We start from the raw sequence: 27,204 nt of genomic DNA on the forward strand, positions 1-27,204 counted from the left end.
ACACATCTAGCCATGCCAGAGCATCATATTGGCTACTCTTATTCTCAGAACGCTGTGTTAATGTTCTGTTATTTCTGGTGCTGTCTGCTCCAGATAGCTTGTGTTATAGTGATTTAAGTACATTTACATAATCACAGAATCACAGAATTTCTAGGTTGGAAGAGACCTCAAGATCATCGAGTTCAACCTCTGACCTAATGCTAACAGTCTCCATTAAACCATATCCCTAAGCTCTACATCTAAACGTCTTTTAAAGACTTCCAGGGATGGATAATATTGCATTACTTAAGGTAGAAATCCCAAACAGATCAACAATACAAAATGATAAACTGTGTCAAAGATTTCTTAGTAGTTCAAACAAGGTGATCTCTGCACTTTCTTCTGTATAAGCTCGTGAGTGAGATTTGAAATTTATTGGAAAAAGAGTTTTATATACCTTTTAGTTGTTGTGTACTTATAGGAGGGATTTCCCCAGTTTGTGGTTTTGGTCTAATTCAGTCCTTCTGAGTTAGTCCTTCTTTGTATTTTTCAGACCACCTATTACAGTTGTGTATGACTTAGTACCATAGACTATTGCTTGTTCTGGGAAGAAATCAAGAATTTTCAGCAAAATTGTCAGAGTTCATGCTTTTTTTTTTTTTTTTTTAATAGGAATTTAAATTTTAAGCATGCACATATGGTAGGTAGAAGGGAAAACAGTTCTTGAAAAAGAATCAGAGGGAAAATTTTTAGTGAGACATAGTCAGACATACTTCTCTTAATTCATTTCTGAGGAGAACTTTATCTAGCTGTAAAAAAATGGGTCCCAACCCCTTTAGCCCTATCTCCATGCATTGTACAAAGGCATAACATCACTAAACCCAGTCTCATGAGATTTGCTGTGGGATTTCATGATATCTTTATAGAATCATTGAATAAAAAAAATAGCCTGACAAATCACACTTTACAAATTTTTACATCATGCAGCCTGAAAATGTATAGGCTGTCAAATAATGCAAATAGGAAGTTTTTCCTTTGTTTTAGTGAGTTTGCAAGCAGTACTGCGATTGTTACTGACAAGAAAATAGAACAAGCAGTAAGGAATGGCAGAATTTAAAGGAAACATTTAGCTGTAGCAAGCTAGTTACCAGAGGAACAAAATGTTTCGAGTTTGATAAAAAACATTTGAGCTAAGTTTCATAGGTATTGCTGCTAGCGATGAATTTGTTAAAAGCTTCATGCAAAATAAGAATTATTTTGTGCAGGTAAGTGATGCATATATCTTTATACGTTTGTTTTAAGATTATCAATTCTGTTTAGTAAATAATTTAGGACCAAAATAACATACCTTCCCCTTTTTTGTGTATGTTAAATAACTTGAAGATTGTTTTATCATAACAATAGGCAAGGTAGTGAATCCGTGTTGGCTTGTTGGAGTGTGTGTGTACCATAGTTGACTTGCCTTTCAGGTACTCAGTGACATTTGGTTTTTAGTGAGCTTTTTTGTGAGGTGAACAATTCCATCTGCTTCAGCATTGCATGGTACTGGGTTCCAAATTCAAATCATGACTTTCAAGGTTAATCTAGGGAATAGAGACTTCAAGTGGCTTTATTTAAAATGTATTGGTTCATGATTTTTTTTTTGTAGTTCAAATTCTTCAATATCAGTTGTATATTATAAATGCTTATGTAAATCAAAATGTAGGCTAGGATGTGACTGTTCGAGCCAAGTCAGTTTATTGCTACATCTCTTGCCAATATATGTCTGTATTCTATGATCAAATTTCCATTGCTTTAACTGTATGGTATTCTTGCCAACATATGCCACAGGCATATCACCTGCTGTTTCATATTTCAGTGCTCCATGCCCCTTGTGCATCTGTCTATTAAATTGTGGAGATGTTTGTAGGTAGCCTTCTGCTTGTTTCCAATTTTAGCTGCCACCCTTGCAGAAAAGGCTCCTTTCCTTCCAGCACTACAGAACACTTTATCATTTTCACATCTCTTTTTTACTAGAAACCTTAGCATCAGAGATAAGATTGTGCTACTAGCCTTGCCAACAGTAATGCAGATGCATGCAAAGTCACTGAAAAGCAAATATTGTTCCCTGTTCAGAACAGATTACCCTCCTAAACTACAAGTAGAATTGCAATTTCAGTGTGTGTAATGAACTGCATTATGAGATGCTTTTGATACTGTTTAGAGGTGTGAACTGATGAGAAAATTGATGACTAATGGCAGAGTACCATGAAAGAAGGAATATGTGGACCAATTTCTGATTGCAATTGAGGCAGCAACAGTTGAATATGTGACTTTGCAGAGGAAGGGACAAATGGAAACATTTTGAGACAAGTTGGGGGCAGTGCAGTTGTGAAATGCAAGGGTATAATGGCTCTTCCACCAGAATTTATTGCTAACAGCGTTACCTCTTCAAAAGCCTTCATCCAGCAAAGTGACCTTATATGCATTTAGTGCTTTGTTTTACATACCTGTATAAGACAGCGTGTTGTCTGGTTCCCTTTATCAAACAGACTGTCCCAGTTCTACTTCCATAAAAATTTTGTGTGACTACCAATAGGATAATAAGCACAGATTTATCGTATAGCTCTAATGAGGGTTTATAATGTTTCTTTCTATTTCTCTAGTGACAGGATGGGGTAAAGTGAACTGAAAGCAGTTAGGAAAGCTCTGTGAAGTATATGAAAGTGCAATAATCAGAGTAGGTTGCTTCTAAGCTTGATTGAGTACAGAAGCTTTCATCCTTATCCTTGAAAAGCAGTGTTGGGTAATATTATTGAGTTCATTGTTTATGCAGTATGGTATTAAATGTGTTCCAACCTAATTTAATACCTTTACTGCTGTTGCTATAATCCGTTCTATTAAGGAAAAGAAGTGCTCATCCCTTGAAGGCTGTATGGTCCTTTCAGAAAGCCTTTGTGACCCTTACTTTTACAAAAAGAACACCAAAGATACTATACAAGGAGTTTCTCATTTCAAATCTCATTCCAAAGAATTAAGGCCACTGAGGTATCTGTTTAGGGATTTTAGTCATAGATTTAAAAGTAATTATTTAATTTCATTAAACCTATTCAGCTTGATCAGAAAGCTGTATATACAAAGAGGGGTATATTATTACTGATATGTAGTATCTATCTAATGGCTGTCACTGTAAAGCAAAGATTAGAAGACTGCCAAACAAATAATGTAAGTGAAGTGTCATCACATGGTAACAGCAATTTTATGTTGTCTTTTTTTTTTTTTTTTTTTTTTTTACGTACAGGGTTTTCATGACAAATGATTAACTTGACATGTTATATTTAAAAGCTAATATGGACGATTTGTGTAGTTCCAGTACACAATACTGGATGTGATGCTAAATTGACCCAGTGGCAATTAACTAGCAATTTTGAGGTAAAAGTAGCAGGATATGCTCTTTCTAGCACTGATGTTTCAGTCTGATGTTTTAGTGTTGGTTTACACTTTGTTGTCTTGTTAAATGAGGTAAGTGACAGAAATGAATTCAATCATAGGAAATTATTCCCTAACGCAGATGTTAGGGTTGAGATGTAATTTTCCTTTTGGCATATTATCTCTAAATGTGTTTGTAAGTTTGCATTTTTTTTATGTATTGGATTCCCTAGATTGACATAGCTGTTTTGCCTAACAGGGATGCAAATATTTTTAAAACCTCAAAAACAGTGTTTTCAACTTCTGAAATTTGAATGGTCCGTAGTCGTTAATATTTAATCTGCAATCCAAAACAAATTAAGATTCTCACAAGCAGGAGGCATGCTCCTCTCAAGGGAGAAGCAGTACCCAACATGATGCAATTGTTGATAATAGCTTCTAATCTGCCCAGTGGCAAGAAGCTACAGTCCTGGGCAAGGGGCTTCTCCTATGCAATGCCACTCTTGTTTTTTGTTTTCCCTTGTATTTATAGGAATCAATTCTGTTTATCTGCCACAGGGGAAAGAATGATAATTTCCTGAAGTCCTGTGGCTAAAAAAAAAAACTTTAACTAGTACTGAGGTGCGGTTAAGGACTGTGCAAGCACACGGGTTTGACTAGGCCGCAGTCCTACTTTGAGCCTGGTGAGGGCCATAGGGAGTGCAACATGGAAGGCTTTTACACAAAGTTGTGTTTATCTGTGGTCTGCCTCAGTCTTTCAGACTATCCTTAAACTGGTGGATTACAAACAAAAGGAGAAACGGTGAATAATGACTGAAGAGCAAGAGATGGATATAAAACACTGGAATGTCCTTGGTCACTCTCTGGGGAATGCTGTTCAGTAGTTATGAATCATTGTGAACCTTCATTTGTGTCTTGTTCAATGCCTTAGGAGTACTTGTTTTAAAGGAAAAAATGAAATGAATATGTAACCATTCACTTGTCTTTTACTCACTGGCAGTTATTAAAAGGCAAAAACAAACAACAACAAAAAACACTTAAATGTATAACAAAGAGAAACCAGTTGTATCAGTTTCCTAGTATGTAGTTCAGCATTGTAAAACACTGCTGACTCTCTCCAAGGAAGCCTCAAGAGGTGCTATTTCCACATCTTGTTAATGTTGACTCCACACAAAGTTATTTATTTTATTTCATCTCTTTTTAAAGGTTAGTCTTCTTTCAAAGCCATGCAGGTTTCCCCAGCAATGCAAGTCATCTCTATTGCAAGCATAGCCTTAGGAAGTAATGAAAATTTTAAGACCATCTAAATACTGCAGGGATTTTTTTTCCTCTTTCTACAGGAAAGGGCAGCCACATGGTCAGTTTAGTTACTGCTATTCTTTAATAAAGATCTGTTCGTATAATGCCAGTTACTTTTTTTCCCCTTATTTCCAGTGCTGCAACAAAGGATGCTTGCTTCTGAAGGCTTTTATGAAATGACTGCTATTTCTTAAAGTCTTCCTCAGACAAATTTCAGTTGAAGATCTCTATAGTCAGCCAATTGGTTGCCAATTAAAAACGCGTTCAATTCTAATGAATTTTATGCTTTTAGTATGATTTTGGGAATCAAAAATTAGCCTTCTCTGCAATTATTTTAATCCAAACTGACAGTTGCAAGTTGAGGAATAATAGTGGGATTTTTTTTTTAAATTGGTCAAAATTCTAATTTGCCCTCTCTTCCAAGTCACAGACTATGTAAACCTTCACATTCCAGTGTAGTATCTATGGCATAAGTCAATGTTTATCTTTCAGCAGTTCTAATATCTGTGGCATAGCCTGGTGTTTACATGTTAGTAGTAGATAATAGTACTGACTAAATGAGATGATTTGTCAGAACTTTGTGGATGTACTTATACCACAAGAACAGATAAGAGGAAAAAAAAAAAAAAAAAAAAGAAAAGTATCCAAACCCTTTCTTGAATCCTTAAAATAATACTGCTGGAATTAAGTATACTGCCAAGCAATTCATCTCTCCATACCTCAGCATAAGACCAGGAAACAAGAAAATAAGTTTTAATAACTGTTTTCTTCCTGATGTACTGTAGCCTCAGTCATCTTTTCCTTTTGTTTGCTTATGGAATGTGTATGCTTTGCTAACAGACATATTTTCTGTTCCATAAAAGTGAATCAGATTTGTCAAGAGTATGAACAAGGGGGAGAGGGAGGAAGAATTTCCATATTTGTAATCTCCTCTTTTGTTTTTTCGAACAACATTGGTTACTGTAATAGCTGGATAGCTGGTAGATTTAAAAAAATAAAATCAAGAAACAAAGCAAAATAACAACAAAAAATACTGTTGTTTTTTTTTTTTTGGCAGTACATTTTTGTAAACAAGTGACCCAAATTGTAGCAGAAAATCTAATGGGAAAAAGGAAGAGAACCAGAGGACTTGAAAATACAGCACAGATCAGAGTCCCCACCAGATGGTATTTTTAATAGATTTATCAAGCGGATATAAAAGAAGATGATAAACATTCAAAATAGGGAGTGGCAGACCCCCCTAGAGAGAAGAAACAGTATGGCACCTTCTGCATGCTTCAATTAGTTAGAATCACTTTCTAATTAACCATTGGAGTGAAAACCACAGAATTGTATTGAATACACAGTAAGACAATTTCTGTGTGGTTGTTAAGGAGTTTGACTAATCAGGATAACATCGTCTTAGGAGTTCATGGATAAGTGCAGAAATTTAAATGTGAGAGAACGTGATGGTGCTTAGAGGGCATGCAGGTACAATATTGGATGAATTGAGTAGTATTATGTTAAATTAATGCCTTAAATAGCTCAGAAGGTGTCTAGAATGTGCCACAGAGCCTTAATATGATAATTGATTTTGATATTTTATCTTTTACATATTTTTTTAACCTAGATATTCATAGCTTCTGTTTCCTGCGAAAAGCGGCACTAAATAAAAAATGCTTTAATGCCTGTATAAAATGGATACTCAAAGAAGTTCCCTTACTGCCAGGGAAAAGGGGAAGGAAAGAAAGCCAAAGCAAACTTTGTTTTAATGCCTGTGCTCATAGTTTGCATTGTTGGTCTTTGTTTCATTCAGATCATTCCTAGCGAAGTATACCTCATGTCCAATACTTTTCCCCCCATAAGAATCCGGGAATTGCTGTCTGCCTCTTTTTAGTAATACTGAATCAAGACATTTCTAAGATAGTAATGCGGTGCTATTAGTAGTTTTTGATGAGCACACAGCGATGATATCAAATTTGATAGTGCAGTAGATCTTTAGGAAACTTGCTTTTCCATTACCTTGAATTATTACTTGACAATGAACTTACACATTTCCTTTTTTCTTTTTCCACCTCAACATTTAACATTTAAGATTCTGCATCCAACGCCAATAGCACACTTAAAATGCAGAATCATATAATCATAGAATAAAATAGTTTGGGTTGGAAGGGACTTTAAACATCACCTGGCTCCAACCCCCTGCCATGGGTAGAGACACCTCCTGCTAGACCAGGTTGACCAAGGCCCCATTCAGCTTGGCCTTGAACACTTCCAGGGATGGGGCATTCACAGCTTCTCTGGGCAACATGTGCCAGTGCCTCACCACCCTCAGAGTAAAGAATTTCTTTCTTATGTCTAATTTAAGTCTATCCTCTTTTAGTTTAAAACCGTTACTGCTTCTCCTATCACTACACTCCCTCATAAAGAGTCTCTCCCCATCTTTCTTGTAGGCCTTCCTAAAGCACTGGAATCCTACCTCCTCATGGAAAATTAGCTCTTTTTGGGATGCTGGAGACTTTTGAACTTAGCTCTGAGATTTCATATAACTATATTTCAGCCATTTTCAGATGTTGTAGTAATTTAAATACATATTTTAGAGATGATCACTGTCTGCAATTAAGTTATCATTTGAAAGTGGACTTAAAATGTTGCGTAAATCCATTTTCATTTATACTATACATATGTTTTGTGTGAAAATTCGCAGTGTTTGTTTTACATCTTACATATTTCTACAAAAAAAAATCCACAAAAAAAATTTGGTGCACTTCATGTTTTGGCTAATATTGTTTTCGTTCTGATTTTTTTAATTTGTTTGGTATGAGATACTGTGAATTTGGAAATTTTTTTGAATTGATCATTGTCCTTTATATAATCTCCTTTTTTTATTGTGTTACCATGTACAAATTGGTCATTCTTCATCAGAGGCTGGCATACGGAATCTTACCTTTTTTTTATACAGCCTGCGCAGACAGAATTTTTGTCATCAGTTAGCAAAAACGGTGTTTTCAATATTATGTATCCTACAAAATGGCTAAACAGGTAGCCTTGATTTTTTTGCATGTTCAGAAAACATCATTTTGCAACCTTATTCATTTTAATTTTTTTTTGAGAGAGGGAGAAAGGTGTATATGATGTACGTGTTTGAAAAGTTAAGGAAGTTAGCTAAAGATTATATTTTAAAAGAAAGTGCTGGACGTGAATAGTGTTCTTTTTATGTCCATCAATCATCTTCTTGAAAGGTGACATTCAAAAAGCTTGTGAGTCTCTCTGAATTGCAGACAGAAGGTTCCATGGTTGGTTAAATGCTAACAGAGGAAAATAATATGCAATTCAAAAAATAAGTGTTGAAGTACTTGTAAAACAGAGCTTTGTAATTTATATTAAATAAGAGTTATGTTTCCTTGTGTTGATCATACTTTCATCCTTTTTTTTTTTTCAGTTCTTTGCCAGAAATAAAGACCATTATTATCTGAACTGTATTCTGACTGTATTACTGTGTCTGTCTTCTTTGTGTTTTAATTTGCAGTTCCTGCTGAAAATGTTGCAACAATTGCAGATTGTGCCAGTGTGATTGAGGGTGTAAGTCGAAGTCGCAATGCCTTGTTGAATGGAGACACAAAAAACTATGATTGGGATTCTGGGTACACATGCCATCAGCTTGGGAGTGGAGCTATTGTAGTACAGCTAGCACAGCCCTACATGATTGGATCAATACGGTAAGAGGGTTTATTTTTCTCCAAACTAAGGGCAACAATGAGACTTTTGCTGAGTACAGTTATTTTCTATAAAATATAGGACACTTGGAAAGGATGGTAATTAGAGGACCAATTTATTAATTGTCCTTCGGCTTTTTTATTTCAGTATAATAGGCATGTTAAAAATTAAATGTATGAATTGTATGTCAAGATACAGCAGTGCAATTCCAGAAAATATTGCATTTCAGAAGCATAATAATAGTAATAGTCAAATTGTAAGATTAAAGATGTATATTTATATTAGAACAGAAATTCAATTGCAGCTTAACTTGTGATCACAGTAGGTGCAGTTCCTCATATGCATCTCATTGTGAAAATAGAAACATTTATTAAAGAAAGCCATCATCTCAAAGTCATCTAGGTTTCCTTTTCACTATACACTATTAGTATGAACTTGAACGTAGAGTGTGTAATAAAGGCAGAGAACTTGAATACTGCTTTACAGTGTTGGATTAATGAAGGTATTTAAATATGTATTGAAATTCATTGAGCCATTTCCCCAGTGAATATGTTAGTGTGTGTGTGCATTACATATATATATGACAAGATTAGGCTGTTGACTAGTGCAGAAGCTTCTTACACTCAATGTTTTTCAGTTTTCCTTTCTTTTGTGCTTTGGATATAGATTGGAGAGCAGGACTGTTCACAGGTGAAAGAATATTCTTGCCAACTTCAGATTCTGACTGTAAATGATGTTGTTTCACAAAATCAGACATTCAGAACCTTGTCTTGATGTCTCGCTATACTCTGTAAATTCAGACTGTGTTGTTGGGAACTGAATTTGTATTCTCCATGATAATGAAAAAAGAGAAAGTTTTCTGAAGTTACCATGCCAGTGAGTGAATGTGGAAACTTCAGGTTAGGTCCTGGCTAGCAGCAGAGGCCCTATACATAGGCACGTATTGCTAGAATCTGTTTCTGTGCCATCTGCCTATTAGAGTTGCTTCTGTATTAATCCATTAGTAAGTGAGATTTGAAGTCGGTTTTGTAAATTGCCAAATTTTGTTCTCCAACAAAGAAAAAAGGACGTCTGAAACTGTTCAGGCTGAAGGAGAGTATTGGTAGGGAGGTATCAGGAAATGCCTGAGACTGTGTGGTTAGTTTTTTTGGATCCTCTTCTCTATCAATTCACTGTACGCTTGCATTTCTAAAAAGTAGCCTTTTTAAAGTGAGTTTGGGGAGAAAAAAAAATAGTACAGGATTCCCATATCCCTAAATCATGAAAATTGAAGGAAATAAATTGTTCCCTTCTTCCAAAGCTGTGGCTGTGTTTTTGTTTCAGCCTTTATAATCATCGCATTGCTGCGATGATTATAAAACTTTGAAGTCAAGTTTAAAATCAGACTTCCAGATAAATCTCTGTCCATAACAAAAGTACTAATTTGTCTGTTTAGCAGCTACAGAAGCTATGCATAACAGGAGTCCAGCATTGTTCTCACTATGTGAAACAAATTGAATGAGAAGTATAGTTGGCAGCTTTCCACAGTGAATATTTTACGCTTTTGAGTTTGGTGTTTTTATTATTCAATTAAGTATTGCATCTCAAGTAGAAAACCAGGAAGACACAGTACTCGGATTTCTTAAAAGAGGTAATTGAAAATGTAATTACATCATTTTCATGCCACTTTGAGCTTAAATTTTTAGTAGTAGCAAAGGCTTGCCTATGTGAGGGAGTAAGATAAGAATATATTAACTAAACGTCTTGTTTTCACTTCATTGTCCCTCTGTCTCTGTCTTAAAATTTTCTGCTCTCAACTGATGAATCATACCATCTCTTCAAGTTAGTGTAAGAAATTGACTTTCCTATATTAAATACTATGCTAGCATTTATTCTTCTTGAGCAGGAGGATTTTTTTTAATAAGGCTTATTATTAAATAATGTTTTAGGTGAACTAGATTTTTGGTTGCCAGGAAATAATAATTGTATAATTGGCAAGCGTGTAAAGCAAATTACAAAATAAACATTATTATTGCATATTTTAAAACTAATAGGCACTTAATGATTTATGTTGTATTGCATTGTACAGATATGGGATCAGAATCTCATCTTTCTTTGACGTTTTTTCATGCATGTATAGTACAAGCAAGATGAACACCTTTCCTTAAAAATGACAATAATAATAATAATCATCATCATCATCTAAGGGATCTGACAGAGGAGATGACCTGCACATTGCCTATAGTCAGAAATGCTAGCACTGTATCATCTTTTCCTTTTCACGTTCTGCCTAGAAGAATAAGTGTTTTGACTTACCTCCATGCCTATGTGAGAACATGGGCAGACAAGGGAAAGATGCCCCTTTGAGTGGGGAAGGAAGGTTTCACTATGTAGCAGCTGCAGCTTTAGCAGGGGTCTAGAACATGTCCTTTACTCTGCAATGTGGAAGACAGTGACAATGATCTGTGTTTAGCACTAGGAAATCTATGGGTGGTACAAAGATCAAATTACATATAAGCACAGATCAAAGCAAAGTCTTAACATTTCATCTTAATGAAAGTGGTAGTTTTTTTTTTTTTTTTTTTAAACAGATCTTCCCCAACTGATTGAACTGTGTTCATTGCCTGTTTGCCGTGTGCTCACTTGAAAACTCCCTTGATCTCATTCATCCACCTAGGAAAAAAACATCTCCAGGAGCATTTTCTGTAGGCTAGTCACTGCAGAATGGCATGAGTTGCTCTGCCCCAAGAAACTGAGTCATTAGAACTCTGGGTTTGGATTCTAAATCAATTATTAGAAATTAAAGTATACATCTTTTAAGTTTAGAGGCATGAATGTGCCGTTGAATATATTTGTGTCAGAGAGATTAAATGAGCTCTTTCTTTTTTCTTTTTTTTTTCTTTTTTCTTTTTTCTTTTTTTCCTTTTTTCTTTTTTCTTTTTCTTTGTAAAAAGAGGGGTAGTATATACTTTTAGTCTATAGAAATCAAAATTCCACTGAAGAGAGGCTCAAAGTCAAAATGTGTTCCCATGCTAACTACATTCTGATTATGGAAAAAAAAAAAACAACAAACAAACTATTGGTACTTGAATATGAATTAGAAATGCATATAGAGCTAAATGGTTCTGGAGTATATCTTGGCTGCATGTTTTCTGCAAAATCTTATCAGTTTGCTTAGAATCTTTGAACCATGCAGGTTGGAAGGGACTTGAGGATGTGATCTTGTCCAGACTCTTAATCAAAGCAGGGTTGTCTATGGCATAAGACCATTCTACTGAAGACTATGCAGTCATGTCTTGAAAACCTTCAAGGAAAGAGAATCCAAAACTTTTCTGAGTAGCTTGTTCCAATATTTAATTATCCTCACACAGTATACAGTTTTTCCTTTTCATGTGGTTCCTGTTTTCTCATGCTTCTAGGCCACCTGGAACTTCTTGTTTTAATTTATGGCTGTTGTCTTTATTTTTCCCTTTTGCGCCTTGGTGAAGAGCCTGGCTCAGCCTTTTTGATAACATGCTCTCAGGTATTGAAAAGTGCTGCTAGGTACAAGCCAATTTCCTCAGCCTCTTTGCAGTTTGTGTGCTCCAACCTCCAGAGCATCTTGGTGGTCCTCTGTGGCACTTAGATTTATCAGTGTTGTACTGGGGTCCAAAACTGGATATAATATACCAGTTGGGACCTAATGAGTGCCAAGTAATAATGAGAATATAAGAATAAAAGGGAGAATAATCCCTTTCCCAGAATGGACTCTGGAGGAACTCTTGCAACAAGCCTCCAGGAGAATGACAAACTGTTAACCTCTACACATTCAACTAAACAATCTAGCCAGTTTTCACCCATTTTGTAGTCTACCCATTTAAACTGTAACATCCCAACTAGGATATGGGGATGCTATGGGAGACCATATTGAAACCTTGTTATTACCAAATACTTTTTCAGATATTTTTGTATAAATTTGGAGCTCTTGGCTTCCACATCAAATTTTACTCAGAAATTCTGAAACAATGTTAATAATAGCCAGTGCTCAATAATAGATACTACTAGAAAAAACCTGAAAATGATTTAAAAATAGTTCTAACTATATAAGGTCTTTAGTGAAAACATATGAAAATTTAGATAAAACATGAATTGAGAAGTTTATCGCTTCTACTTGCAAGAGCTTATAGGATACTTGGATCAGTCAGTAGACAGAGAAAATACATGTACATTACTTCACTGGCTATTTTTCCACATTGTTGCATGTCTGAACAGAGGGGAAAAAAAAAAACATAAAAACTTTTTCCTCTCTGAAAAAGTCCTTATCAATGACAGAAAAAAATGTTATATTTAACCGGACACAGAAAGATAGCATTATAAACATGATGTAAGTGCCTTTTATTTAACTCTTAAATGGCTAATACCTTAATATTGAAAAGACTGTCATATCCCAGTAGCTCTAACTCTCTCTGAATTTATCTTGAATAGACAAATAATGCTATTATCCTGCAATCTAATACTATTATACTGCAATCTTTGGCTGATAACCGTATAGGTTTATTTTTTCTGCAAATTTCCAAAAAGAAAGAAAAGTCCTGTAAGAATGGGACTTGCTTTAGTAATACGTGACAGAGGGAGACAGAATTCTTCAGTACTGTAGTGATTTCCAAGCTGAAGTAAACACAAATATTTTGCATCTCTGTAAAAAGCAGACTAGTCACTAATCCCTGTTTAATCTCTTTGAAGACTTCATTATTAACATGGATACGTTGGGCTCAACACTTGTGTTTTTCATATTCAGAATAATTCTTAAATTAACAAATTATATCAGACAGCTTTAATGTGTTTTCTGTTTGCTTATGCCATCATCCTATACGTCTCTTACACTTTCTAATTTTCCATACCACTTCTGCTTATGAAGTTTTTCATTCTTTTTATTTTCTATCCTTGCCTGAACTGAGAATGAAATCATGACTTAGAATAAAGCATCATATAAGATCATATAAGCATATAGGAAATATGCACGATTTTGACTCCTTTGCAGGATCCTAAAGAAAAAAGATTAACTTTCTGCAAGGTAATTACTGAACTATATGTAACTACAGAAACTGAATGGGGATTATAGGCAACCAGAGACAAAAATGCAATGAAAATTTTATAAAAATACGAATTCTGTGGGATTTCTTTCTTTTTTCCCCATCTTTCAACGAATGTAGTTACCTCACGCTTTAATTTCCTACAGCCTTTTGGCTTTCTATAACTTCCTATAAGCATGCATATAGTTTCTGAACATAGTATTACAAAATAGTTATACTGCATGTGTTACTGACTTTATAGTATTCAAGAACTAGGTATCATCCTGTAAGGTTCACAACTATTACTGTTTGGTATTCTGCTAACACCTTTAGTTTATATAGTTATATAGCAGTCTGAACTAAACAGTGACAATTTTTTTCAGAATTCTGACATAAAACGCAAGCAGAGACAGCAAGAGTGTTTGTGGAAGTGCAGAACTATCAATCACAGGGAAACATATGGCATTTAGGGAAATGCTGCTGAGAAAGTACTGCAGCCACTTTTGATGTAACAGACAATATAGTCAATTTCGCACACCTCTAACATGAAATTTTATTTCTATTTGAAAAGCTCTTATTTTTTAAAATGAGGAGTTTTCAGCATGTTATGTAAATAACAGTATTATGTTAAATGATTAACAGGCTTACACTTCAGATACCCAAAGAAATGGCATATCAGAAATATATTTAAATCTCATGATCTTGCAGGACTGATGGATAAAGCTTGTTCAGCTTTTCTTTCTCCATTTTGAGAGCTAGATTTACAAACAAGAGCTAATTTAGCTTTTTATTCTAATATCGAAGGTCTTAGGAACATGGACAATTTTGTTTTAAACAGATGCATTTCCAATGAGTATAGTTTTGACTTTTTCACTTAAATATTCTCTTTCCAGTAATTTAATACCCATCATAGCATGACAGAGTTTTTCTACAAAAGTTTAGCCTGGTAGTTTGCTTGGAATGTGTTTGAAAAATTATTGTACCTGGCACTGGCATAAAAAGTGGTCCTTATGCCCAGTGTGCGCTGGTGAATATTCATGAAATCATCTGAAAGTTTTTTGCTACTTATCCAGAAAGGCGTTTCATGCAGAATAAATTTGAAATAGGTTCTGTGGCAAGTCTCCTTCCATTTTCTCTCTTATGAAAGATAATGAAGTAAGGTATGAATTTTTCTGTCTTTCATGAATCCCAAAGCAAGAAAAATCTACTTTTAACGTTCATCCTAAATCGCTTTGGGAAAGATTCTTCTAACTTTAATTGACTCATTGTTTGTTTTGTAATAATCCCAAGCCATATGCTTTTTCAAGCTATTTAACTTGGGCTAGGTTGTTTTGGCAGAGAGCAATTAAATGTGTCCTTAAAAGGAATGCATATAATACATACGTCCTGTTAGCCTTTTGCTCTAAAGCCAAGCCAGTTGTGTTTTAATTACTGCATTGTTAATTGTAATTACAGTCACTAGTGTGCTTATGATATTCAAACTCTTGATCATAGCTTTGAAAACCTGGTTCAAAGAAACAGGACCGAGCCCCCATGATGAAAAGGATCCTATTAAAAACCATAATTAGCTACATTTTAACAACTTTTTTAAAAAGAAAACAAGTTTACATATGTTTTTGCTCTTCCCTCTTCTTATCATTTGGAAGGCTTAGTCTAAACATGGGTATTAAGTCAGGTTCTATTGTTATTTTTATTTACCAAATCCAGGATTTTAATCCATAAACTTTTTTTTTTTTTTTTTTTTTTTTTTTACCTAGAAATGTGTTTCATTCAGTCTCTTCAGTATTTGAACACCCTCAAGCTGTAGAAAAACAGAATGGGGAAGATCTCATGAAACAGAGGGGTTAGGTTTTTGTTGTTGCTTTTAAACCAAGTCTTGTATGATGCTGTAGGCAACTACTTTTATTTTTTTACTATGTCAGCTCTGAATTTTTAATTTGCAAATAGACAGTATTCATATGTACTAAAAGGCTTCTTTTAAGTGTTTTATTTTAGCTTTCTAAAGCTATTTTTTGATAGCTTATTATTTTCCATAATATTAATGTGCTGGATTTAGTTGAGAGCATCTAGGGAGTTTATTTTAAATCTGCTTGACCTGTAGACCCAATTCCGCTTCAAATGCTGGAATTCCAAACTTGGAAATAGAGCTAAACCAGATTGCTTTGAACAGAAGATAATAGCAATTTTTTTAATTTTTTTATTTTTTTTATTTTTTATTTTTAGGACAAAGATACAAACACATGTCCTTAATTAACTAATTCTGAAGACAGTCCAGCTTCTGCTTTGGACAGTATTTCTCTATAAGAGAAAGGATTATATGTTCAGCACATGGCGAGGTTGTTTTCCCCCTCTAGCAGTCTTGTTTTTCAATGTTAAAAGTGAGCAATATTGTTTGCAGTTACATTTCTCCCAGTAGAAGAAGCAGCAAAGCAAGGAAGATTTTCTCAACTAGAAGAAGGGAATTCGTAATATAAAACTTGAACACTCTTCTGTAAGATGATTAAATAGAGACAGCTTGAAGCTCTCTGCCTGGGAAAGACTGTAGTGTGGCACAATTTCCTTTTCTTTTCAAATGTCTCAGCTATTTGCATTATTGTATCCTTATCTATTGCACTTTGAAAAGTGTGGATCTGCAGTAGCTCTTCCTCACAGCTGAAGAACGAACTCAGATTAGGTGTATCACCCAGCTTTCACAGTTTTCTAGTTGTGTTTTCCTGTAATTACTATGATTAAGGTCATCCGTGCAGTTCTAGCTGTTTTGGATGGTTAGCTTCTCTTTTTTCATTGGTCTACAAATTCACTGTAGACATGAAGTCCTGTTCATTGACTTCTGTAACAAACTGTTGGATTTTAGCAACCCTAGCAAGTGTTAGCTAGCTTTGAAGATGAGAACCTGAGGATCAAGAGGTGACAACAACTGATTGTCAGTTGTACAGTACATTACAGTATTATGGTATTTATTTTCCATATGTGTATCGAGTAAGAGTTCAGAGAATATGAGTTTTAATAACATAATCAGCAAAATTTAATTTTCTGTAGCAGGCATAATGTGGATAGTTCACTTTAGAATACTGCAATCTGAAAAATTTGTGTAGGTTGAAGAGAAAACATTATTTTAGAAACTGATTTTGCCACCTAACTAAAATAGAAAATATTTTTGAAATTTTGTTTTTAATATCGTGCTTGCCATTGAGTTTGTATGAAAACGGTAATTATTTGGTCTAAGTTGTACCCTGCTAACCAATGGAATGAAGCCAGCTAAGGGACTTATGTAAAATGTAGGCAAAAGTTCATATAATAATTAAAATGTGAATGTTTAAGTGCTTCTAAAGAAGAGATTGCAGCAGTGTCTGCCATTGTTTTGGCCAGTCAGTTGCCCCTTTAGGGTGTGTAAATACCCTCTTGTCATTTGTGGATGCTTCATTTAGGGGAGCAAAAAAATAAAATAAAGGTTTGGCATTTCAAACATCTGTTACAAGAGGGAGATAACCCCCATATAAAGGGAAGGAGTAGAAAAGATACAACATTTGCCAGTTGTGATTTTTGAGAATTATATACTCAGGCAAAATCACATCCCTGATGCTTTAGATCTTCCTCTCTGTGAGAGAAGGATGGAACTTGAAGACTGTTTGCTATACCATTTAGCACACTTCCTGAAGATACAAGTATTTTTGAGGATGTGTATGGAATGAATCCTTGAGACCTCTATTTTTTTTCTTCTTTTGTTTGTACTTTTCCAATTTGTTCAAAAATTCAGTGCATTCTCCCTACTTCTCCCTAATATTATGATGAACCAGTGCTGAGAATTCCAATTCTCTTACTTGCCTTTTCTTTTTTAAAATTGCTGTTTTTATCAAAAAGTTAAGAATACAGTATAATCTTTTCAGTCACTAGAATCTCTTTATCTTTCCCCTTTTAAATTGTCCTTTCAAAACATCTTTGATGCAGGTTTAAAGCAGGCAATGCTGTATGCCAAATAGACTAGCTCATTTATTGACTTTCAAATACATTAAATGTAATGGGATGAATGTCATGAATAATGTTAGTAATGTGGTTATTGTAAGTCAGTTACTGGCCTTAGGATAATGAGAATAGAGATTCTCAAGTTTGAGATGACAGAAACAGTAAGGATCTTCCTGAATGTTGGAGGCACCTTCCAGAATAAACAGGTAATTTTAGAAAGGATTTAAGAGGTGGACATACAGGATTAGAAAACTTAAGCAACTTGGCTTTATGTTTATTTTACTTATCACTCAACCATTTCTTTACTTAGGTTGCTACTTTGGGACTGTGATGATCGGAGTTACAGCTACTATATTGAGGTCTCAACAAATCAGCAGCAATGGACTATGGTGGCTGATCGCACAAAAATTTCCTGCAAGTGAGTTTAACTTTTTTCCTCTTATTTGCACAAAGCTGGAACTTGAAAACTTTTTATTTTCCTTTTGTTTGGTATTTAAATAGATGACTTTTTGATTGTGAAAAGAATGATCATTGCATAACCTATAGATCACAAATTCTAGACTAGTATAAGTACAACTTCAGGAAGTTGTAGGTTCTCATCTGGCTAAATATTTAGACTTTCAAACCAAGATCAAGTTGTGAAGAGCCAGATGAGTACTATGTTTTCCAGTTTCATTCATTCTCGGAAACAGCCCAGCTTCCATACATTTGGTTTTTTGAGCCCTGGGAGTTAAACCACGTTTGTCTAAAGTTCAATTTTATGGTTAAATCACCCCTTGTTGAGAAACGTGGTAGGGGAGAGAAGATAGCTTGGTAAAGGATTTTCTTTACCAAATGTATTCCACCCCTACCAAAACACATAGAAGCATGATACAGAGAGTTGAAAGGGATGGAGGAAGTGAGGGTTGGGACAAAACCATCACAGATCACCCACTGAACTCAGTTACCTAGCCTGGCCTTCTCTCAGTGATGACCATGTGGTCAGTGCACGTAGGACACGTACTCTGCTTTTGAACACGCCCCTTCCATAGGGAGAGGAAAAAAATGCTTCATAAAAAGAGAAAAGGGAAGAAAAAGTTTCATTTTTATTTTACGCTTCACTCAGAAGAATTCAGGTATGTATACTCTCCACATATTTACTCTCTATCAGCTTTCCTCTAATTATTGAGTCTGCTGATAAAACCTGTTGTTCTAATGTGGAAGAATAATTCAGTGTTGATAGCAAACTTAAACAATTTGATAGTTCTAATTCCAACTGGGACTGAAAAGATAGGCTGCAAATTTATACATGTTACATATACAGAAGCTAGGTATGCCCAGCAATCAGTGAATGTTGATAGGATATAATCTCCTGTCTGATCCCCAGGGAAGCTCAGACTTATAAAAATCTTATTTCTCTCCTTCTTTCTCCCCAGTCAGTTTTCGATAAGACATTCTTTCTTTTGTGGGACAAAACTGAAGTCATCAGCTGTGTAGCGACAGCTGCCACCCATCCTGTATTAGTGCCAAGTTGTTGAGTTATTCAGTCCTTTTCTAGCAACACTGCTGATGCACATTTCCTAAAGTTTTTGTTCTATCTCTTAATGTATCCAATTCAAAGATGCATTTACAGTGCAGGCTAGACATGCGGGTGAAGGAGAACTTGACACATTCTTTCACTGTATGTAAAAGACAGGGTATTGATGAGCAGAAATCCTGGGTTCTGCGTTCAGTTCTGGAGAAAGTGTGAAGAATATGTAATCATTTTCAAAGATATCACAGTGCGATGGAAAAAAAAATTTTTTTCTTTTTTTGTTTGTCCCAGCAGTGGGAGTAAAAATGTTTTGCGCTTCATATTTGTACATTTTGATACTAATAGCCTAGACCAGCCAAAAGGAACATTTTGTTAAGTATGCACAGTGCAGCTGGAATTGTCAGTTGATTGCTCAGTTCAAGTATCTGTTCATAATGTTCAAACCAGGGGTTTTTGAAACCCTTAACCTTGGACAAATATAGGTGCATTCCTGAACTGCAGGTAGCTGTTGCCTCATGATACACACTTCAAGTTATTGACTCAAAACATAAGTGCTCTGGCAGTTCTCAAAGCAGTAGCTGCAGGAACTGTTTTCATGTGAATTAGAGAATTGTACTTTCCCTAATTTCTTGCTCTAACAGACATGCATCCAGCTTCCAAAATGACAGTCTTAAATTTAAAGTCTACTTATTTATAGTGTTGTAACACTGTCTCTACCTGTTCTCAACAAATAATGCCCTTGTCCTAAAACTTAAAATTACAAAAGCTCAGTGAACTCCAGAACAATTCAATTTAGCAAAGAGTAGAAAATTGTAAAGAAAAAGGATCAATTTGAAAAATCTTTCATGTATCTTTTTCATTTGAAAAATGTTTCCTTTTAAAACTTTTTATCCTCTGCAACTACATTTAAATACTATATAACCTGTAAACGCGATAAGTTAAAAGATTTGTGGAATGCACCCCAGCCCTATCCCTCAATTTTCAAGTGATTTATTGGCATTTGAGAGCATTTTGTTATTAAATTTAAATCTTTTGCACTTTATGGTCAGCAAATCACATCTTTACAGCCACCTCACCAAAGAAAACTATTTAAATACATTAGATTTTCAAAAATGCTGAAGTGACTTCAGCTCAAAAATTACTTTGATTGTAATAGCAGATTGCTACATCTAAATAGTACATGTATATGTACATAGATACATATACATAAAATGTTTATAAATTTATACATTACATATTCATATACATAAAATAAAAAGCTTTACAAATAGTACTACAGAATTGGCAAAGGCTACAAAAATTAGGACTTTTTTTTTTTGTAAAGAACAGAGGATCATAATTCCTTACAGTTAGAGATGGACCACTTCCATTTTATTGAAAAATGGTGGTACTATGACCAAAAAAAGCTAACATTTTATGGTGTTCAACAATGGTTGAGTGTAGAGTGGAAGAGACATCATCATTCCGTGACTCATGCACTGAATGAAGCCTCTCATTTTATACTTGTAGGGCAAGGTTTCAGTTTGGTGAAGGAGACATTTTAATAAACACGAGAAAATTGAACCACTTTCAATTTTTCAGTTTCTGTACTTAAAAAATAATAATAATTGGAATATGTGGATTTCTTTCTACAAGAAAAACAAACAAGTTATTTTAGCTTTACAGAGGAGACGAAGAGCTGGATTTTAACCAAGATAACAGATGCTGCAATAAGGCAGAAATGGTGCAATTTGTCTGTTTTACCATTATAGGGTAATGGTTAAAACACTCCTGTTAGATGCAAGAGATTTTTTTTCTCTAGTACTTCGATTTTAGTTTCTTACTTAAGCCACTTTATCTAATGTGTTCTAGATTGAGTTCTTGTATGAAGTAGTTTGTGGACTTTTGTGCAGAGTACAGGCATCTCACCTCCCACAGGGCTTTTAACTTTTCATTTACAGTTAACAGTTCATTCTGTCTCTGTCCTTCCCCTTACCATGAATACATTGGTATATTATGCAAACATCTCAGTTCCAAAAGAGAGAAATTTGACTCAGAATGCCTTTTAGTCAAGCAATTCAAGCACTCCCGAAGGACAAGCAAGAATCAGTTTGTGCGCTGTGCCTGACTCATCCTAGGGTTTAAGGAACCAGTTAAGGATTCTCACATTTAGCAACTTGCCATAACCACACTACAGCATAATAGGACAGAAGCAACTACACCCTTGTCTCTTCAGTCTTCACTATTATTATGAATGCAACAGCCCTCTCTCTCTCCTTTGGAGTTTGCAACTATTTTTTGTCTCATCTGAATGCTGATTTTTTTTAGTGAATGCTAGGCATCCTAGCACTCAAAATATGGACTCTAATCACTTAGTTTTATGCATATCTTTGTTTAAAAAATAAATAAATGTAGGTATGTCCTTGGGATTATGATTGCCTGTTTGACTACAGGTACCTCTCAGAGCAACTGTCAACTGAGAATCTGTTATTTAATATTATTATATGTGTATTTGTGTGAGGCTGAAATATGAATTCTTTGAAAAAGTATACCCCAGGTTATCTCTGTTTCTTTTAAAAATTTTAGATATGTGAGTGAATTCTAGGTGGTTGATGACATCTTGAAATCCTGGGCTTACACTTCCTGGCATTAGGTCTGGTAAATATCCTGCAGTAGACTCTAGAAAAGTAACTCGCTTGTTTTTCTGTGCAGAGTATGCAGCAGTAGCAAATGAAATTGGATGGAGTTAGAGCTCAAGAGAATTTCACAGGGGCCTATATTCAAAGAGATAGAATACTTGCAATGAGAAAATTTACTTTGCTAGTAATATTCGCTATTCTCTTTTTCTGTCTTCAAAGACATGTGGATAAGAGCTGTTTGCTTTGCTCTTCACTGCTTGGCTTTCTGTCTGCATACTCTTTCAGTGGAGTTATATTCCTTTGCTGAAGTCATTAGTGTGCTGCCTTGCAAAGTGATCTGTGAGGTCACCACATCATTTTGCGGCATCTCTGGCATGCGGGATAGAGTGACCCATAAAGGCAGCAAACACAAACCTCAACAGACTTCTCTGATGATTTTTAAGTGGCAAACAAAACAATGAGAAAGAAAATTAAATCAAATTCTGCTTAAATAGCACATATTGATTTTGGCAGTCTACTGAAGTATGAAGTTTCCCTTTAAACTCTCAGTATGCTGCTTTGGGTTGTTCTAATGATATTTTCAGTGTAGTATTTTGTGTAAATTAATAATTCAATGCTCAAAGACAGAACCTGACAGACTACTCCTAACCTCCTCATCTCTCACAGCCTTTTAAAAAGGCTGAAGACAAACTGGATGTCTGTTATCTTCACAGGGAAAGCTTCCTTACCTCCCCTAAGTGATAGCCAATTAATGCATACTGGTTGTCGTCTAATTGCCAATTTTAAAATGCCCTATGTAGGCATTTTTTTTCTTTTCCATAATAAACTGTTTTTCTCTACACAGTATGACAGTAATGAAAAAACAGCCATGTTTTGTTCTATTTTTTTAAGCATTTATGATAAGTTGGCTTGAGCACGTTAGTATTGAATAATAGTCGTGCACTTGTTAAAAAAATTTGCTGACAAAAGGGATGAAAGTCAAATGAAAAACAAGATACCAAAGGCCAGTAGGAGTCAGACCTCAGAGTTAATGACTATTTTGATAAAAAAAAGTCCCATAAAGACAAATATGAAACAGGCTATCATACGTGAAGGTTATCAACAGAGTATCGTTTTTAAAGTTCTCTTGTATAGTTACTGTGAAATGGATGTAATCCATGATAGCAGATGTATAATGTGCAGTTTCCCTGTAGGAAAAAAAAAAAAAAAAAAAAGGAATTGAATACTCTGACAGAATTTGGGAGACAATAAATATTGTTTATTTATGAGCAGTTCTGGGGCAATTGTTATCAACTGTCTATATGGCTGTCTAGGGACAGATTCATCATTTTCCTGGTGAAGGGCATGGTTTCATTTTCAAAAGGTTTATAGCACTAGTGGGGTTCTGCTAGACTTGTTTCAGGTCCTGTTCTCTTTAATATTTTCATAAATGACTTGGTTGAAGGACTTGGAGCTATACTAGGTTTGTGGATGACACTAAATTGGGAGGGGCTGTTGACTCCCTTGAGGCTACCCAGGAGGCCTTGCAGAGAGATCTTGACAAATTAAAGGGCTGGGCAATCACCAATTGCATGAAGTTTAACAAGAGCAAGTGCCTGATTCTGCACCAGAGACCCTGGATAAATATAAATGGGAGATAAGGGGCTGGAGAACAGCCTCGTGGAAAGGGATGTGGAGGTTTTAGTAGACAGCAAGCTGAGTATGAATCAGCAGCATGTCCTGGAAGCCAACAGGGCCAACCATGTCGTGGGGTACATTGAGCAGAGCATTGCCAGCTGGTCAAGGGAAGTAGTCCTGCTCTACGCTGGTGCAGGCTCACTGTGTGCAGTTTGGGGCACCACAATCTAAGAATGGCATAAAACCATTAGAGAGCATGCAAAGGAGGGCTACAAGGATGAAGGGTCTGGAGGGGGAGATGTTAAGGAGAGTCTGAGGTCCCTTGGTTTGCTCAGCCCTGAGCAGAGCAGGCTGAGGGGAGGCCTCACGGCGGCCTGCAGCTCCCTCACAGGGGAGCGGAGGGGCAGGTGCTGAGTTCTGCTCGCTGGGGACAGCGACAGGACCCGAGGGGACGGCATGGAGCTGGGACAGGGGAGGGTCAGGCTGGAGGTTAGGGAAAGGTTCTGCACCCAGAGGGTGGCCAGACACTGGGACAAGCTCCCCAGGGCAGTGGTCATGGCAACAAGACTGCAGGAGTTCAAGAAGCACTTGGACAGTGCTCTCAGATAACATGCTCAGAATTTTTGGGTGGGCCTGAGTGGAGCCAGGAGTTGGACTTGATGATCCTTGTGGATCCCTTCCAACTCAGGATATTCTGTGATTCTATATTGCATTATATCAACTTGTTTTTCTGCTGGACTCATGTTAATTATGCAAAGTATACTGCTGTTATGATAGATGTTTAATAACTTCCAAACTTAATTTCTTATTTCCATTGCTTATTATCTTATTATGTAATAGGTATTTCAATTCCTAAATTCCGAGCTCAGTTTCCTCTCAATTTTTTTTATAGTTTGCCTGGATGTAATTAGAAGTTTCTTGTGAAAAGTCCTTTGGGATGTGGATGCAAGTTGCATTAACAAAATTTATTTTTCTTTAACTGCTCCTGTTAATTTTTCAAGAATAATTTTCAGCCTTGAGGTTTATTGCTCTTGTTCAGTGTTTCAAATTTTCATTCTATGATGTCCTGTGTGCTTTTTGAGTTTTCGGACCCTGCTTATTTCCTTTGATATCAAATTGCAGGTAAAGAACACTCTAGAGAGATCCAAGGCTAAAAACAATTATTGCATTTAACCATTCTAAACAGCTTTTTTAATGCACAACAAGTGTTTTTCATTTTGTTTAAGGAATTAAAGATAGAAAATAGTTCCAGTTTGCAAAATATTAGTGACAAACTCTTTTTTTTTTTTCCCCTGCGTATATATATGTGAAATCATAGTAAACTCTATCATAGTATGGATATTTCTTTTGATTTAAAGTTATGTACTCATACATGTAGCTCCTCATACTTTACCACAAACATAGAAGTTTTTTCCTCTTGTCCCCCTCTGTGATCTCATCTGCAGTTCACTCATACCCACTTTCCTCCATTGCTTTCTCCTTAACCACTTTCATCCAACCATCTTCTCTTATAATAAAATATCTTAAACACTTCTTAGCTGTTTTGCCTTTCCAACTGTCCATATGCTCACATTGTTTCTTCTGTGACTTCCCATTTGTCTCGCATGTATTTATTATCCTGCCATACCAAGAAAGAGAAAATAAAATTTTTGTCTAATTTTTGCCTAGTCCTTAGTTCTGTTTCATGCCTGAGCTCCCAAGTGGCAGAGTGGAACAGGATAAAAAGAGTTGTTCTCATACCTGTTATGTCAAGCAGTGTATTTAAAGCACAGCTCATCCTATTGTATGTGGAGTTAATTTCACAGCAGAAATGTTCTTGTACCTCATGTCAAACAGAGTGTATTTTGACCACAGTATATTCTATTTTACATGAAGTTTAATTTCACAGCAACTCTGTGAAATCTGAATGTCTTCTCTAAGTCCAGGTCTTGGTGCAGCCACATTCATACAATACAAAGATGAAATATAGTTAAGCAAGATGTCTGGGAAATTGCTACATTGTTAAGCTCAATTTCAATTCTCACTTCAGAAAAATAAACTGAGGGTTCTCATTAATCTGTTCATTATGCTGCTAGTAATGCCTACTGAAGCAAGTCAGACAGATATAAAGGGTCATTTTGTGTAATTATTGAGCTTAAAAGCCCTGAACGATTGAGGCACTGAAGTACGTATTTTACGTTGTGTTTATATGCTCGCATTTTGAAAGATTCTCATAAAGCAAAAGAAGAAAGAAGCTGCAGCTTCACATACCTGCCTTATTAAGCACAAAGATTTCACAGCCACAAACCAGAGTTGTATACTATTTCAGAACATTAGGAGGCTCTTGGAAGCGTGAAGACTCTGCATCTAGTATTTAATTTTCTGGCTTTTATTTTAGCTGAGTCTAGTTTGATTAAGAAAGGCCTGGTTTCTTTAAAGTTGTTTCTTAACAGTGATTCAGGATCACAAGGTTTTCAAATTACTAATATCTTATGCTTTTTTTTTTTCCACTGTTATTTTCTGTTCCTTGTTGCTTTTCAGCCACAAATATGCTTGGATTTTTTGAACAAGTCTTGAAAAGAGCAATAAGGAGTTGCAGACTGCAGTGCATGTCATTGAATGCTTTACCATGCTGCAGCTCTGCATGCACCATAGGCATTGAAGCTTCTTGTATAGCTCTTTTTTGCTTTGCTCTGCTTTGCCATGTCCTCAGGATGTTAATGTGAGGATGGTGCAGAAAACATCATGGTAACACTGACATGAATTTGGATGTCAGCTCAGTTCCGCCTCAGAGAAAACAAGCGATAACCAATAATACTGATAGTTCTATTAGGTGTTTTTCTCCCATGCAATCAAAGCCTTGAGTGTGTCTTTGGAGACCTCTGAAAACTGTCGAGCTACTGATATAAATAATTGTATGTTTTAATATTTCATAATATATCGTCTAGAAAAAATACATTTTGATGAGGGGAGAAGAAGGAAACTTGAAATAATTATCCCAAAGTGTGTCACTGATGTACACAAAAAGCTTTATAAAAGGAAACTCTATGGAGAGCCGAGCTGTGCTGACCGAGCTAAATTACTCTTCTTCTTTTCTGGGTTAGATGGACTAAGCACAGAGAAGACTTTAAACCCTTAGCCTACAACAGTGAAATCCCATGGAGTTTTTCAAACCCCTAGTGTTCACTAGAAATGGGCAACCTGATTCCTATGTTGCTGAATTACTTTTCACTTTAACTGTTTTGTTTTGTTTTTTAATATTTCAAACAGTCTGATAAATCCTGAAGAAAGGAATAGGCCTTACTCCTCCATGAGTGCTTAATCTACTTATGAGTATGATATTCTGTTGATCATGCTTTGCAGTAAGCGCTAGTTTTCTACTTCTCTTTGATAATTAAAAGGAAGTTTTATTTTCATAGTAAGAAATTGAGTTTAAAATGCATGTGTGAGCACTTTTTTATTGAATGTTTTTTCAAATAAAATGTTTAAGTTTATGTAAAATATCTATTGTATAATCTTCCAGATAGTCTCACATTTAAAATAGAAATAAAATTATTTATTTTTATTCATTTGTATCAAATAGCAATAATTATTATTTACTACACTGAAATTTCAGTAGAAGTTAAACTTCCTAATTTCTTTTCCTTTTTGATTCTTACCAGATAGCTTTCTAATGGTTTTGTGATAGAACATTAAACTTTTAAGTTATTCTTACTGTACGAGATTACATTTTAATATAAGTTAGTTCTCACTCTTTACAGTTAACCACTGCTTTACTGCAAGGGCTGGATATAGCAGGGTTTTTCAGTAAGTGTATTTTCATTCTGCTTTGAAGGGTGAAAGCACTTTAAAAAGCAAGTGCTTCCCTAAGAGAAGGGAGAGGGAGACTGTCTTAATTGTTTTATGAACCCCATTTTTTTTTCCTCATAATCAGATATGCTCTTTCTCTCCTTTTCTTTCCTTTTCCTGATTCTCAAATTTTTGGGCTCCTGTTTATAAAGCATAGTGTCTTTGGTTTAGCCACTTAGGGATTTGTTTGCTGTGTTATGAATGTGGATGAGATTAGATCTGTCTGGTTTCTGGCTGCTGTTCTCATTCTTGC

At 35.4% G+C, this 27,204-nt stretch overlaps 1 protein-coding gene across 2 annotated transcripts in view; it reads left to right on the plus strand.

The window, feature by feature from the left end:
* Positions 1–27,204, plus strand: part of LOC101792526 (BTB/POZ domain-containing protein 9) — a 124,095-nt gene that overhangs the window by 73,077 nt on the left and 23,814 nt on the right. For both annotated transcript variants that reach the window (XM_027454019.3, XM_072030615.1), the window contains exons 9-10: positions 8,195–8,384; positions 17,686–17,793. In XM_027454019.3, the coding sequence (XP_027309820.1) occupies positions 8,195–8,384; positions 17,686–17,793 (298 nt within the window). The remainder of the gene's footprint in view (positions 1–8,194; positions 8,385–17,685; positions 17,794–27,204) is intronic.

Source organism: Anas platyrhynchos, chromosome W (genome assembly GCF_047663525.1).
Source record: "Anas platyrhynchos isolate ZD024472 breed Pekin duck chromosome W, IASCAAS_PekinDuck_T2T, whole genome shotgun sequence".
Lineage (NCBI taxonomy): Eukaryota > Metazoa > Chordata > Aves > Anseriformes > Anatidae > Anas > Anas platyrhynchos.